At 39.8% G+C, this 17,384-nt stretch overlaps 1 protein-coding gene across 11 annotated transcripts in view; it reads right to left on the bottom strand.

Moving 5' to 3' along the window:
- Positions 1-17,384, bottom strand: part of LOC117939147 (dystrophin-like) — a 359,537-nt gene that overhangs the window by 60,503 nt on the left and 281,650 nt on the right. For 5 of the 11 annotated variants that reach the window (XM_034864183.1, XM_034864185.1, XM_034864193.1 and 2 more), the window contains 3 exons: positions 16,658-16,721; positions 14,028-14,091; positions 5,363-5,398 (listed from right to left, as the gene is read on the bottom strand). In XM_034864183.1, coding sequence (XP_034720074.1) covers positions 5,363-5,398; positions 14,028-14,091; positions 16,658-16,721 — 164 coding nt within the window. The remainder of the gene's footprint in view (positions 1-5,362; positions 5,399-14,027; positions 14,092-16,657; positions 16,722-17,384) is intronic. The other 6 variants (XM_034864186.1, XM_034864190.1, XM_034864192.1 and 3 more) reach the window with 2 other exon arrangements.

The raw sequence follows: 17,384 nt of genomic DNA, 5'->3' as shown, positions 1-17,384 counted from the left end.
TATTTGTGTGTAGAGTTTTGCAAAAATAGCCAATAGTTACAAAAAATGTGCTTAAGCAATCAGAAAAAACTGTAATACGATGCTGGCCCCAGATGAATACAGAGCAGGAGACAGAAGGGATTATCAAGATAAAAAAAGCAATGCCAATACATCTCTAATGTCTGCTATGGACTTATTGACATTTGGAGAATAAGATAGACATGGCAAAGAAATTACATTTTCTTGATCTCATTCTCTTTAGTAAAGTTAGTCAAATATCAATAATTGAAAAATGTCATTCTGACCAGCACCTTATCATGGTTAAGATTAAACTTGCTGAAGTTAATACAGGGCGAAGCTAATGTAAAAAGAGTAATCAATTTGCTTGTGTTTGTGTCTTAGTGTCCTCCCCAGTATTCTGTGGTAGTCTCTGTCTTGTGTTTTTGATAGTATGGTTTCCTGTTTTGTCTAGTCTTGCCTAGTTTTACTTTTTGTCTGTCTGATTGTCCTGCCCCGCCCTAATGTGATTCACCTGACGTATCACCTGTACCTTGTTACTACCTCTTGTATTTAACCTCTGTGTTCCCTTTGTGTTTTGTCAGATCGTTCTAGTGCCGTGCTGTTTGTCGTCCCGTCACAGTTGTTAGTGTTCCCTTGCCTTGTTTTGCTGTTTTTGCCTTTCTCGTCGCCCCCAGACTTTTGTCAGTTTTTGCTTTTTGGGACTCAGTTTTGATCCTGTGTTTCGTTGAACTTTGTTTCTGTGTTTAATAAAGCCTTTTTGTATGCTCTCCTACTCTGCTTTTGGGTCCTCCTTCATCGCGCGGAACACTCACAGTCTGTAAAAGCAGATGGCCACTCTTTAGAAATGCTCATTGTAAAGTTAGATGTTGTTGCCTCCATCTCAGGCCTGAAGCTCAATTATAATGTATTCTTAGAATTGGATCACTAAAGGTTAACTTACAAGATACCTTGTTGTGTCCCGATTAAATAGTCAGTAGGCCATTTACGCTCTGCTGTGCCCTGCCACGTCCTGCTGTGCCTTGTAATGCCGCACAGTGCCCTGCTATGCCATGAACTACTACAAAAAACTACTACAAACTACTATTTTTTTTGTGACTGTTATGGCCACTCTTCATTCTAACCCCAACCGGCCCGCCAGACACCACCTACCAAGAGCCTGGGTCTGTCCAAGGTTTCTGCCTAAAAGGAAGTTTTTCCTCGCCACTGTCGCACTGTTGCTTGCTCTGGAAGAAACTACTAGAACTGTTGGGTCCTTGTAAATTCTGGAGTGTGGTCTAGACCTCCTCTATCTGTAAAGTGTCTCAAAATAACTCTTGTTATAAATTGATACTATAAATAAAATTGAATTGAATTGAATTAATCAGTCATTAGGTCATAAGTCTTTCAGTAATTCATATACCAGCTGATAATTTTCAATATGAAACATAGTAAAGTAGACACATTTATGCAGGCATGGAGAGCTAAGTACTTGTCAATTAATGGTAAGGTTACAATTATTAATTCCCTGATAATGTCACAGTTTACATAATGCCTTTTGTCTTCTCCTGCTCCTGACGCTGCCTTTTTTTTTAAAGCATATGAGAAGAAAATCTTTTGTGTATTTATGTGGAATGATAAACCTGAAAACATTAAGCGTAGTTACCTGTCCAATACGTGTGGAAATGGTGGTCTAGGTTTTATAAATCTCTCAGCACTTATCATAGTTTAACGCTTTATGGATACAAAGATTACATAATCCGTACTGGTTTTCATTAATGTTATTTATGTCTTTCAGTGATTCTTCTGTGGGAAAACGTTATCCTTTTCTGCACTTATGCCAGTCTTGGATGTGCTTATCAAAATTTCTCCCCTTTTGTATTAATTCTGTAAATTGATGGTGTCAATTTCAAAAACTTCCACCAAGAAATTCCTCAGAGGCCAGATAATAGCTATTATGGCTAAATAAAAATGTTTGTATTGATAATAAACCTTAATGCTGGCCTTTATTTTTAGCTTATCACATTATTTTATCTTGCATTATGAAAGACATTTACTTATAATAATCCATATAATTAATTATTGTCAAAGTAAAACGATGTATGTAAAAGGTATTTTTATATACAGTTATTATCTGCAAGCCCAGTATTAAGGAGGACTATGATTCACACACACAAGATCATTTAGAAATTTGTCGCCCCGTATTAGAAATTATAAATGGTTTTCAAAATATGAAATATTTATCTCTTTTTGTATCCTTTAAAAAGATAAGTTCTCAGCTATTTCATTTTCAAACATATTGGGAAAATATTTTTGATTTCCAGCTTTCTTGGCAGAAAATGTTTAGCCTTATTTACCAGTCATCATATTCTACTTATTTATGGGCTTTCCTCATTAAATTGTTTTACAAGATTTTGCCACCAGGAAAATATAAAAAATATGGCTGACAGCTGATTGGGATTTTATTAGATTTTGTGCTAAGGAGGTGGAAGATACAATGCATTTATTGTAGTATTGGCCAGTAGTTTGCATGTTTTTGTGTATGGATGTATGTTCTCATGTATATTTGTGTTGAAAAAAGAAAAAATAGCAAAACAATCACTCCACTGTGTAAAGAGATGTTTAAATCTTCCTTGGCCATGAAGAAGGTAAAAAAGTAAAATAAAAAGTAAAAAAGTAAGTAAAAAAGTACAATAAAAAGTCCCAAACCCACAAGTGTACATAACATGTTTTGGCATGGTCAAGGTAACGTGATATGTTGCTACAAAGTACTGTTCTATTTCTATTAATACCCCTTTGAGCCCTTGCAGTCTCTCAAACATTGAAGTCAATGAGGGTTCAGGGCTTAAGGCTTTAGGGTTGAGATTGGGATTGGGGTATGCTCCCACGTTTTGGGATGGCTCCTGATTTCCCCAGTTCAATGTGGAAGAACTTGACTGGCCTGCACAGAGGCCTGACCCTAACCCCATCCAACACCTGACAGCAAGCCAGGCTTGTTGCCCAACATCAGTGACCAACCTGTGACGGAATGGCAGTAGTGGAAGAAATATTAAGAGCTACCTGAGGGATGCGCCATTGAATACGTAATTGAACATAACACGCATAAGCGGCTGTGACAGAATGGATTTTTTTTACTGTGGTGAAGAGGCAACATATCGCCACACTATGGCGGTTAACCGGAACCCCCTGTTACGAGAGTAGCATAAATCTTTCATGTTGCAGCAGTGTTTCAATTTCAACTCAACGTTAAAGTGTATACTGCGTTTTGCTGTCATTTACGTTGGCGCTGCTTTCTCTTCTCACCTTTGATCTATTTCACAGTTCAGAAAACTATATTGTCAATAAAGATTAAACAAATTATGTTTGCCCAACAGACTGTTTAAAATAGGTTTGCTGAGGGCAGGGCATAGCAAAGGCTCCGAAGCACAGCAAGCTACCGGCAGAGTAGAGAGAGAGAGAGAGAGAGAGAGAGACTTTGCAGTCCGCTAACTTGTACCTTTCTCTACCAATATAAGCTGCTCTGTTTTAACAATGTTAGGCTACAAAACTGTGCATTCAGGCTAGGGCTGTACGATCATGGCCAAAATGATAACCACGATTATTTTGATCAAAATTTTGATTGCGATTATTGTCACGATTATTTGTTGATTTTAACCAAAACAAATTTTATTGTCACATAGGCTATTTATAACTGCGAGAGGGAGTGTGATGGATGCTACTCACAGAGAGACTCATTATGAACGGGTCCAGCACAAGTCAAACGGCGGAAACACACGTCGTGTGAAGGAAATGTCTGTATCTTCCCTGCGCTGCATTTTTATGGACTATGATATTCTCGCAATGGGTCACATCTCTGGCCCAGGTCCAGCAGGCTCCGTCTCACACGCTGTTACTTTACCAACAGAAGTTATCTGCATTCAATAACTTCTTCTGTGTTCTTCGCCGTGGCGGCCGCGATAGCAGAGTTACCAGCGGAAACACTGGTACAAATCCAGGTTTGCCCCTCATACTTAACAATATACTGTCTACTATAAAACTGTGGACAAATGTCAGAAGTGTGGACGGGCGCGGAGTAAGAGGAGAGGCCAGAGGAGAGATTCAACACAGGCACGGTTTTACAGACGAAATGGTTCATGTAATGTAAAATGAAACCATATCCATATAAACAGCATTGCAGCGGATATGAGGACATTAGCACCGGTGCGTCCTAGAGGAGCTAACAGCTAACGGACGCTACTAGCACCGACTAGCACTGCTAACTGCTGTTGTCTGAAAAACAGCAGACGGGACAAAATGTTGCGTTTACTGGTAAAATGGTAAACCTTGAGACCGACGTATAACCGACTGCTATCAGTTGAGTTTTCCTCCCGTTACTCTGTCCTCTGGGACTGTCTACATCTAGAAACTAAGCTGCACGGTGCAGGAACTACTCTGACTGGCTCATGAGCAGACGCCTTTACGGAGCGGGAGATTGGTTTTGCAAAAAACTTGGAGCGTTCTATGAAATGACGCTTCAAAAAAATGATCGCTCAATAACGCAAATTTGATCGTGGGAAGTCAAAATCGTGATCGCGATTCAAATTCTATTAATTGTGCAGCCCTAATTCAGGCGATAATGTAACCATAAGGTGTAATGATAAAACACTGCAGTGATATGCCCTGCATCTACGCTGAGAACAGAGAAATGTCCTTCCCTTCCCTACTGTGTATTATTAATTCAATTATGGGTTACCTGTAGATATCACAAGTACTCAAGCCTAGAAATAATTCATAATAATCGGACAAACAAATCCCCAATATATGGCCTGTCCATCCCCTTTGTGCAAAGCTGCAGTAATTTAAAACCAAGAACAGAGAAGCTGTGATTCCAACACACACAGAGGGAGTGTGACTTCATTCTCTTCTCACGATGTCGTTAACCACTAAGTCTTCACATAGCAAATATTTCTTTGCTGCTATATTAATGTTCCGGATGTCGAGTACAGAACCTTTAAAATATATAATGTGAAAATACTTAATATGGAGGCTGAATGGCCACTGTCACATTTCATTGGATTATTAAATGTAGTGGAGTAAAATATACAATATCACCGTTTTAAATGTAGTGGAGTCAAATTTTGAAACAGCATAATAAGAAAATACTCAAGTTCAGTACAAGTACCTTAAAATTTTACTTGAATACAGTACTTGAGTAATTGAAGAAGAACAGTCAAGGCTGTTATTCACATGTTCAACAATCACATATGAGTGCAATGTTTGGGTGTTTACATGTGTTTGTGTTAATATGCACGCGTGCGATACAAATCCATATGTTTTGTACAGTGAAGGAGCTGTGAGTGTGTCTGTGTGTTGTGTGTGTGAGTGTGTGTTGTCAGCTGGCACTCACAGGGTCTTGGTCATCTGGTCAGGTCCATCTTTCTCACTGTATGTGGAAAGGAGAATCTGTCACTTCTCTTATCCTCCTTCCTTCTCTCTCTTTTCATCAGTTGAGTGCATTTCTCTCACTTGTAGTTAATTTCACGTCCAACATGGAATCTCTCTCCCTCAGACATCAAATGTTAACTCAAACACACCAAACTGCTAGTTGCTCATTACCAAGCCCATGCAATCTACACAGGCCCACACAAACAGCTAATTTTGTCCAGTGGTAGTCTCACTTTGCCAGACCACATCCAAACGCTGCGGAGAAGGGTCTGGCTAGTCCACAAAGCATTCCAGGATGGGAGAAAAACATGCGTGTCAAGTGCTAAGCTCCGCACGGAGCTGCTGCAAAATAGCCTTGGTAAGAAACTTGTTTTGGTGGAACATGTGTAAGTTCAAAAGTTAGTTGTGCGAGAAAAAACTCTGTTTGGCAGATAGTCTACCTAGCCATCTTAATCTACCATGCCGAGATCTGAGGAGCAGTTACCCATTGTCCTCATAAACTTAAAACACAGAGAAAGCAGAAGGACACAGACATTGGTGGAAAGACATGCATCCGGTACAATTTTGTCGAGGATAGGCTAGTCCAGTGGTCACTGGCGGTATTGCAACAAAAAATCCATCTGAGACATATTTCCCCATAGGCCACCATCTGTAAAACTGCTGCCAGGACACCTCTAACTGTAAACAAGGTCGGTTTTGATTCTTTCTATTCAGAATTTTGCAGATAGAGTCAGCGTGACAAACACTACAGCGCATTTTCAGTGGATGCATATCACCGAATAAAAAACAGAAGCTTAGAAACCTTTTTTGCCAGTTGGGCCACTGATGGGTGGCCGTCTCGCATTAGCTTTTCACCTAGCTGGAACTCCTGCCCTCGTTTGACGTTTCTGCTTAGCGCACAACGCCATCGATGTCTGTAATAAAGTTTCCTGCACATTGATATACTCCTATCTGTACCAATGTATCCTATTGGTACACATGTGCAGTGCACATAATTGTAAAACTTTGATGCTGATAAGAGAGAGCCTGTTAGCATAGCTATAAAATGGCTGACATTAGGCTCGCTTTGGCTCGCTTCAGGCTCGGATTTTGGCTCGCAAATTATGTTTTTTTTTTAATGTATTTATCATTAGAGGTTTTTTTCCAGACAGACAATGCACAGGCAGAGCTGCCAACTTTTCCAAAAACCTTGGAGTGAGATTTGGTGGGGCCAACCCATATTTTGCCAAGCACAAAGCAATTTCTTTGGTTCTTTCAGCATTATTATCCTTCACGGTTTAAATTGGGATTTGTTATGTGTGGGGGGATGAGGGGCTCTCCCTAGGGGGGTCTGGGTGTACGACCCCCAGGAATTTCTTTTGAAAAATAAACCATTAAATTACACTTTCTGGAGAGTTTTGTGCAAACAAATTGAGAAATCAAGTCTTACATGATGTGTGCAAAATTATGTGCAAAAGAGTTGAGCCTTTGCATTGTTGTAGCATCAACAGGTATAAGGGCATTTAGCATTTACATTAATGTTTATCAGTCATCACTTGATTACACATTGTAATAAATTCTTATGATATAAGGACTGACCCAGACAATGTGCCAAACATTATGAGCCACATGAAGAGACAGTAGCATTTGGTCTCTGGTGTAAGGACTGGGGACCCAAAGTAACATTAATGTTGAGGGATAAACTAAGACCACTAAAATTCTAAACAATGAGAACCACTGATTTACATAAATTCTAATCCTTTACCTTTGTGCCAAGGCTCAGTAATGTTTGGCCCTCATCTTCTGTGCCCCACTTACTGTATTCACTTTCTTGGGAAAATAAAGACTATTTGTTCATTTTATGAAACATTGAATGAATTATTTACAGTTAAATTTAGAGATGCACAGAAATGCACGGAGGTTAGAGAAGCACAATAGTGGCCCAACGTTGCAGTATCGTAAAAGTAGTATAGTATAGCTCAGATGTGTTTCATCAGATTTCTGCTCATGTTTACAACTTTGTGCACATTCAAAATACAACTCCTCCCATCTCTGTTGTTCGAGATTTGGAGAGTTGTAATATAGTCTGCTGTGCATGTTATTGCTCCGCTGATATGGTGAATCCCATTCAGACCCTCTGACAGACACAGAGGCACAAAGTTTAGAGGAGGCTGTACGATGCTCTTCATTGGAGGTCTCTGGGTCTGTGATACTCAGAGTTCATGCCTGAAGCCGGGGAAATGCACCTGGGATGGATCGTAACATTTTAGTTATTTTGCAAGAATTCCAAAATTCCAGAGACAGGGAGCGCTCTTGAACCCCCTCACAGTCTCTGAAAGCACAACTAGTCAATCACGAGTGGCTCAACAGATAGATCTATAGATAAACTCATCTTTCAGAAATTTGACTGACCGGGTTGACACTTCAGCCTGAGAAATCGGGGGTTTGGCGTGTGAGCGTGTGAAACCAGTCAAATGCGTGTGTCTCACGGCCAATGCGTGAGAGTTGGCAGCCCTGCAGAGGTATCTCGTCTCAGGGGGACATGAGGGAGGGAAGCACGGTCATTTGAAAATACTACCTAGTTTCTACTGATACAAAGCTTAATGCTAATCGGTGAAGTATCCCTTTAAGTTCAAAAGACATGGTGCTAAAAACTTGATGAAGTAGATACTACTCACAGGACTGTTGTTTCACAATAACAAGCTGGGAACATAAGTGCTAATCCTTTCAATGCATTTAAAAAATGTTGGAATGCAAAGATTCTCTTTTCAGTGGTATATCATTGTTCTCATTTGTTCATTCAGAGGCTCTGTAGTGATCGGGGTTACGAAGTTTCTTTCTGCAGCATTGATTTGTCACGGAAACTCATAGTTTCTTCCTCTAAGCCAATTACCAATGGTTGTGGATGCTTACACCCGCCTTCCGTGTGCTGATTTGTTCAAAATTTAAATGTCCATGATGTCTTGCACTCCACCAATCAACATCTCTTTTGTAAATTTGAATGTACACAAAGGGAAATACGAGACAGAAAATGTACTAGCATATTTGCTTTCATTATAATAAAACACACACAGAAGATACACATGTTTGTACTAAAGACAAAACCGATTTGCACAACACAACAACACAAAAGCCAAACGTTGATGTCAGATGACTGTACAGCATAGAGGATGCTTTGGATTTATTATGTTCTAGCAAGTCTCTAGGCGATGTTGTAGTGGATTTATCAGTTTCTGATGTAGATAACCGGTGCAGCGAGGATGAGTACACCCAGGCACAAAAGGTCAAACAGGTGGTACAGGACAGTGCTTTACTGCTAACAGATGTGTGTGACATCAGAGTCAGTGCCCATGTCTCACAGCCAGTTCATGGAAGAGCTGTCTCAGGGGGGCACAGTGCTGGCCAGGATCACTGGCCTCGTGGATGAGGCGGAGGAGGGAAGCTCCTCATTTGAGAGACGAAGGTCAGCAGACACTGCAACAAAGGGGCAGCGGTACTGTGTGCTCTGCAAGAATCGCTCCATTTGGAAGTGTGTGCTGTGTGATGTGGCCCTGTGTCAGCCCACAGAAACCGCTTCGGTCAATGGCATAGCCGAACAGGTTCACCAGTTGGCAAATAAAACATCAGGACTCACCTGACCAGCTGAATCAATTCGTGATTGTAAAATAATGTAAATTCTTTTGAAGATCATTTTGGTAACTTTCACTTAATTTTTAATTTCTCTAATTTATTTTTCATAGTTTGTAAAGTTCATTTGCACTCAGTATATTTCTACCTTACTTTGTAAATATTGGTGAAAATCATCTGCACTTTATTAATTTGCACTCAGTATATTTTTTTATCTAATTTTGTATATAGTTTATGGAAACGGTTTTCATGTCCTTTTTCATGTTGAGTTCTTCAATGTATTTCTCTGACAAAAAGTCACTTTTGCTTCAATTTTCTTGTTATTGTTAAATAATAACCTTTATTTACTCTCTATTAGTCCATAACAAACATAAGAATACACCTGTTCTTCAAATTTTTCACCTGAAAATGCCTAGAATAATGTATTGATAAATTAGTTGCTTAGGAAAGCTTGAATGTTGAAAAACTTCATTTGGAAGTCTAAAACACCTAATTTCATCTTTCTAAATAAAAAGAACAAACTTTAAAGGTATGTCTGAGTTTCCGGTAAAAAAAAACAAAAACATTTGTATAGGCATAAAAAAAAAAAAGATGGTAAATTCATCCATTATCAGATGAAGCAGATATTAGATTGGACAATCAATTAGGATTTAATTGAGCCAGAATGAAAACTAACATTCTCCTAAATAAAATGATCCATGACACCTGATCCTGACTGCTGGAATAGATTAGAAAACTAAATAGCCTACAGGAGAGTAAGTCACCCTTAAATTTGTCTTAAGGGTTAAAAGGGAAACTAGTTTGTTACTGATACTATACTCAGTAAACCTAATACAATCTTTTTCTGCCACATGGCATTGTTTTGTCATTGATTACATCCCACTTTGCAACACAGTAACACAAAAGAGACCATATGAATTGATATTGATTAATTTCAATGTTGATCGATCCAACACCAAAGATTCTTTTGTACCTTAAAATTCAAATGAGACATAAGTCGTTATTTTTAGTATGATTGTTCGGACCACGGTTCACAACTCTGGGCTACCACAAATTCATCAGTAACGTTAACTGTACAGATAGACAACTAATCAAACGGTAATTTAGTTAGCTAGCACACCCCTGTCTTCTGCTTCAGACTCCCGGCGCTGCAAGGCTTCAGTCGGGATAAGAGCTGACAACAGCCCCGGTCCGGCGACACATCCTCAGTCAGCCCCAAGCCAGCTATCAACCATCCACTATCATTACAGCCCCGGGGACACATTCACAGTCAGCCCCCAGCCAGCTAGCAACCATCCACTATCATTACAGCCCCGGCCCGGGTACACATCCACAGTCAGCCCCCAGCCAGCTAGCAACCATCCACTATCATTACAGCCCCGGGGACACATCCACAGTCAGCCCCCAGCCAGCTAGCAACCATCCAATATCATTACAGCCTCGGTCCGGGGACACATTCACAGTCAGCCCCCAGCCAGCTAGCAACCATCCACTATCATTACAGCCTGGGTCCGGGGACACATTCACAGACAGCCCCCAGCCAGCTGGCAACCATCCACTATCGTTACAGCCGAGGGGACACATCCACAGTCAGCCCCCAGCCAGCTAGCAACCAGCCCGTCAGCACTTAACTCTGGTGCTAAGGACGCTAACGGCAGTTTATCGAATCGTCGAGAAACATACCAGGCAACCGAGTCAGAACAACGGCCATTCGTAACATTACACCTCCAGCGTAACATTCACTTTTAGCAGTCTTTACAGTAAGCCATGTTTACAAGACAAATCAGGGACAAGGCACCAAAAAGACTAATACTAATAGTAATTGAAAGATGTGGTAGCATTGGATCTGGACAGGAAGGATAACTTTGAGAGTTTACAAATCAGAATCAGAATCAGAAATACTTTATTGATCCCCGAATGGAAACTCTGTGTTGCAGTTGCACAAATAGTATAAATGTCAGAGTAGAAATATAAATAAAGAAATATGAGTATGGATATGTACGGTATTTACATAGTTAAAGCAATATTATGATACATTATTTACATAATTAACATAATTAAGGAGTTGCAATGGTGAAAAGTAATAATAATAATAATTATAATAATAATAACAATGATAGTAGCAGTTGAGTATTGCACACATTTCAGGCATGTGTTATTGCATAAAACAGATAATGTTGTCCAGTTTTAACCTCTAAGTGTGTGTGTGTCAGACACTTAGAGGGAGGAGTTATAAAGTGTGATGGCCACAGGCAGGAATGACTCCCCGTGGCGCTCTGTGGTGCATTTTGGGAGAATGAGTCTGTCACTGAAAGTGCACCTGTGAATGAGCAGCAAGCCATGGAGTGGGTGCAAGACATTGTCCAAGATGTCATTTAGTTTGGACAGCGTCCTTCTCTCTGACACCACGGAGAGTCCAAATCCACCCCCACAACATCACTGGCCTTGCGGATCAGTTTGTTGAGTCTGTTGGCGTCCGCTACCCTCAGAGTTGAAAGGGTGATTTGCAATTCTGCCTTCTCACTCTGCGACACAGGTTTGTGGAGAAGACTACTCTGTTTACACAGTTATTTAAAGTGAATGTATTTTTTATGTTGTTTCAAGGCTTGTTAAGTACAAAAAAAGCTGAATAATTATTATGTACTTTAGATAAAGTCTCACTTTGTCAGACCTTCTTCCACAGCGCTGCGGAGGACGGTCTGTCTAGTCCACACAACATACTGGGATGGGGGGAAATAATTGGCATTTCTTTTAACCAATCACAATCGTCATCGCTAAGCACCAGGAAAAGCCACAGAGCCGCTGCAAAATAGCCTCAGGAAGGAAAATGTTTTGGTGGAACGTGTTTTAGTTGTGCAACAGAAACTCTGATTGGACAGAAAGTCTAGCTAGCTGTCTGGATTCACCCTGCAGAAACCAGAAATTTGGCAGAATTTCAGACGGCAATGGAACATTGTGGATATAGACTACTTTATGTAATAGGCCTTGGAAGTTAATCATCCAGACCATCTTTCCGGAAATATTTAGGAATTAAGAAGTTGATCCCTAAGAGTGAGGTACTCACACTTTAAGTCACAGAACGTTAAATGAAGAAATAGATTGGAAGCCATTTTTTTGAGTCTGCTGAATTATATTTGTTAAGAACAACACTAAATGTATTCAGCAATGGATGTATTAAGGTCAGCCACAGATTGACATTGAAATGAGTTTGGTTTATCCATAAACATTAGGAGAAGGAGTAGACTTAGTGAGTTTGAAAAGTAAAGCATTTGCTGTTTTGTATAAAAAGAAGAAGATTCCACCCTTTACCCACTGAAAGGTCAAGCTCATGTCACAGTCTTTTTCGAGGCCAGTTAGTCTTTGGACTTTAAGTTTATTTGCATTTGACCTTGTGGAAGTTTTTGAGTTCTTTGTTCTAGTGTTTCATGTCTCATGTGTCTCTAGTCCTTCCTTGCTTGGATCACCCTTGTCAGCCTGTCTTTGTGTTATGAGTCCTTGAATTGTTCCCACTGTCATGGCATTTAATAACCTGTTTTGTGTTGTCATTCATTCCCTGTGTTAATGTTTCCCTTCTTTGCTCCTGGTTATGATTTACCCATGGTTTTCTGCGTTCTCTATGTGGTTTCTTCCTTGTATATGTATATTTTATATGCTTCAGTTCCTGTTTTATTTTGTAGTCTCTGTTTCTCCTGACGAGACATGTCTTGTTTAACTTCCTGCCTTGTGTTATCCCGCTATGTGATTGTCTGCCCTGCCCTCTATATCCTCAATGTTCCACATCCAGCATTGCTCCAGTGCTGCAGGAAATTCCTTTTGCTGATGTTGGTTTCCTTCTACTTTCTTTGTGTTGGAATTTTAAACTGCGGTGAAATTATGAGGACTAAGGTTAACTTCTCCTCAGGTCTTGGCTTGGTAAATTGAGACAGCTAGCTATCTGTTGTTTTTTATCAAAGGCATCAATCTCTGCAATGTCAATATGACATTTCAACCATGTTGACTAATTCAACCTTTATCGGAATAAACATTAAAATACAGCATTGTGTCAACAGATGTCAACAAATTGCAATAAAAACAAATCCATGACATCAATGACTCTCAAATAACCCTCATGTTGTCCTGTTCCACAGCCCTCTTTTCCCTTGTCCCTCATTACTACCCTCATCGCCACTGTGTATTTAGTCTGTTTGATTTCTGTGTCTGTTGGATTCGTCGTCACTCGTTGTCAGTCCTTTGTTGAGAGATCTCTGCCTGTACTAGCTGTATTTCTGTGTTCCTGGATATCTCTGTGCTTCCGGGCTTTTCCTGTGTTTGGATTATTCCTCAATTTACATGGATTGTAAATTTACTTTGGGTTTCATTAAAATATTCATACAAACTGCTGCTCCCTCTTCGCCTTTCTGCCTTTGGGTCTAAGCCTGAATCTAGTTGCGACAGTTAAATGGTTTTTGCTAAAGAATATATTGAAAAGATGTCATATTGCATTACTATTTCTATTGTAACCACTAGGAGTAAACAGAGATCTCATTCCAGGAGATCCTGTGGACTATGTCACAATCGGCATTGCCGATAAACCAACCAACAAGCTCTCTGCCGACGCAGTGACTATGGTGGGGAACTGCTTCCATGGCCTGTGAGACTGAATCAGTTCCACTCTGCCACTTTTCATACAGCCAATCAAGTCAGAACAGCAGTCTCTGACACCACCCAGATCGAGGCAAGATAGTTGTGAGTGTTTGGTGATGATTTCATACCAACACATTTTTCAAACTATTTAAAATACTTTGGCTGGCCAGCTACTTACTTTAATGTTAGTGCATGCACAGCACACCCTACTTAGTTTGTTAAAAGGTTAGTACTCAATTTAGAAGTGTGTGCTCCTTCCACAACATTTAACCAGACCATTAGCCAGTGTCAAGCATCTGTCAACATCACTTGAACTAGTACTAACAAATTAGGTCTGACCTGTTACATTAAAGGCTGTGAAAAGAAATGCTGGCCACTGCTCTGAGTTCAGTACTTACTTTATGTAGTAGGGTACATTGTTTGGGGAGATGCCCTGCTCAAAGGGACTCTCTACAGATCCTGCTGAGACAGAGAAACAAGGGTCAATTATTAACAACGATCATTCAAACGGCCTGCAGGCTATCACACACACACACACACACACACACACACACACACACACACACACACACACACACACACACACACACACACACACACACACACACACACACACACACACACACTCTCACACACACACACACACACACACACACACACACACACACACACACACGTTACTGCAGGATAAACATCCTTTAGGTCTAATCCCATCCAGGAAATATGTATGCAGCAGTTACCAAAACATCACGTGTAATGAAAAGTTTTCTTAAAACCAATATGCACAATAATGAAAAACAGCAGGAAAAAAAGAAATATTGCTAATTATCCTACTTATTATGCCCACAAGTGATGGCACACCAACCATTAAAGCAGACTGTGCTTTCTGGGAATTGTCAACACAGTTGGAATGCATCTCTGACCAATCGGATTGCTTGGCTGAAACTACCCGTACAAGCGCTATTGCGCCCCGAGGGTAAAGTTTGCTGCAATTAAAAGCAATGTCGTGGGACAACTGTTCTCACATCATCCTCACTGCTGTTTTTCTTATAAACCCATTACTATCGCTTCCTCTCCATTATCAAGCTAGACGGAAAATTGATATATGAACAAATGTGACGCTGTGAATAATGTGTCTTCCCCAAAAACTTTTTACCTAAAGGGATAATTCAATGTTTTGTCCCTTGGTGTTTTTACATTTGTTGCCATGTTTTTCACCATGACTGAATAATAGCATTACTATTTTACCCTATTATTAATATCTGAAGTGTTAATTTCACTTTTAGTTTCTTGCTTTTCTTTTCTTACAAACCTCCCTGTGGTTCATACATCTTAATCACCGCAATGAGCGTATGCGTGATCTTGTGATCTTTTGTTATCTGTGGTCTTTTATTTACCCTGCAGATGAGCTTTAATTAACCAAAGATTATTGATGAGAAAAAGCAGCTAGCAGTTTGATGAGTGGCTCCAGGTGGACATCCATAAATGAAAAAAAACAAACATGCTTATAGTCTTAGACTATTAAATATCATTAATCCACAATGTTAAATGTTACTAAGAATTACGTTGTGTCACTTGCCTCTTGAATGCTAAGTCTAGCTCTACCCCTATCCTAGATTTCTACACTCAGCATATTTGGCACAACAACACAAAGTACAAGAGAAACAGCAATAGCTGTTGCTTTATGTTCTTTTTTTGTGTGCCATTCTTGTCCATTCAAGATGCTGTTCTTGGAGAAATAATATCTCTGCTCCTTTGAAAATAGATGTTAAGTAATGGAGATACTCCAGCAATTCCAGCAAATAACATTCTAACTGAGACAAGCAGCTCCTTCTTTACAGTTACACTTGCACACATTAATTGCTCATGTATTGTCCAAGTTTGTCAGGGCTGTGGTCAAGTCCACCTTTGTTGAGTCCAAGACAAGTCCAAGACCAGGACTAGTCAGGTCCAAGTAAAGACTGAGTCCAAAGATGTTCCAGTCCAAGCCAGGACCAAATCCAGGACAGAAAAAAGGTCTTACGCATGACAGTCTCAAGACAACCATTTTGGGTTTCACTTCCCCTCCAATAATCTTATCACCATAAAAAAAGACACCTGGACTTGGTCAAAACCAAAAGCCATATTTGGCAAGGCCAGTGGCCGAGACAAGTCAGAGTCCATAGAAAAACAGTCTTAAATCCGGACTTGAGTCCGAGACGGGACTCTCAAGACTTAATGACAGCTAAATGAGCATGCTAACATAAGATACTGATAATAAAGGTAAGTAGGTCACAATGATGAGTCCCATAGAAGCCGTAAAATAATGAAGATGAACATAGTTTCATTTTCACACAAGAAAAAGCTTGTAGGATGAGGGCTAGCTGATGTGTTTGCCAGTAATGCTATGTAGTGTTCCAAAAGTGTGCGGTAAACTAATAACAAAATATGTGCCTTCCTACATTTTCTAAATTAACCTGTAATGTTCTTTGCTTATGATACTAATTATTGGCCTAAAAGTAATACCAGTTTATCAGTGTAACTGACAGCCCGCTAATGCTTGCAGCTTTGTTAGAAATAACAAATAAGTGTTTAAGAGACGGAAATACAGTGTTTAAAGGACTGAAACCAATATGTGACTGTGATACAGTTGAGAGCCTCGGTTATATTGGGTTAAGTACACTGGGTCATATTGAAAACTACCGAAATAACTAACTAAAACTGAAACAAGTTGCATAAACAGATCGGAACACCATCATAGGCTCAAGTAGCAGCAGATTAGATGGAGACTTATAGGTTTTATATACTCATTCCAATTCACTTATTCAGCTATTCTGTTGACAGTCAAGCCGTGTTACTGTCTCACATCTTTTGCTAACACATCACTTATTGAGTGCCACTAAGTGATGTTGCCAGGAGGTGGATGTCTAATTATGTCAAACACATTTTTTCTTATCTCGTTCATACACACACACACACACACAACCTGAGTATCTCGTTAACTGTCAACAGTCTGATGTACAGGTGTGTGTGAGTATACTTTACTCACCATGCAGAAGGCCAAAGTCCCTTTGAGCGTCCGTCAGCTGCTTTAGATGTTCATTGATAGAGATCTGACGAAGAGAAAAAATCTATTTAAATGAAATCATCATATACTTAAGGAAAGAGTAGTAAAAGTACAAGAATGAGCAGATGGAGGGAGAGAAGGTGAGAGGGGGACAAAGACAATCATGGAAGAGATGACTGAATTTGTAGTGAATTGGAGGAATTTGAGAGGATACAGCTCCTAGGCATTTCCATCAGCTCTAAATGAGCTGTCTATCTGGATGGGGTGAGATAATTGTGCTAATCAACGCGGCTCTGTAGAGGCCAAGGCATTCAAATTCTATCTTTAAATAAGAGGTCAAGTAGAAAACAAGATTGTTTTTTGTAGTATCAAAATACTGGGAAAGTCATATTTGCACATCTACATTCGTACTTGTGGGAAGGAGAATAAGTAATGCCATAAAAAGAAATGCTGATGAAAAGATGGTTACTTCTCAGCAATGTCAACAAACCTGAAACAAGAGCAACACATTTTTCACCACATATAAAAAAACAACAAAGGGTAATTCATCCAACTTAGGGGTTAAATGGGTGCACAGATGGAAACTGCTCTGGATGGATCTTCATGATCATATCCACAAAAATTACAGAGAAGCAGTCGTTGGCAATGAAGATCCGGGATCGCTCCAACAATAGTCAATAAATAAATAAATAATAGATTCTCATAAAAG

The sequence above is a fragment of the Etheostoma cragini genome, chromosome 24 (genome assembly GCF_013103735.1).
Source record: "Etheostoma cragini isolate CJK2018 chromosome 24, CSU_Ecrag_1.0, whole genome shotgun sequence".
Classification (NCBI taxonomy): domain Eukaryota; kingdom Metazoa; phylum Chordata; class Actinopteri; order Perciformes; family Percidae; genus Etheostoma; species Etheostoma cragini.
Note: the sequence above shows the minus strand (reverse complement) of the source record. Positions and strands in the feature narration are given on the sequence as shown.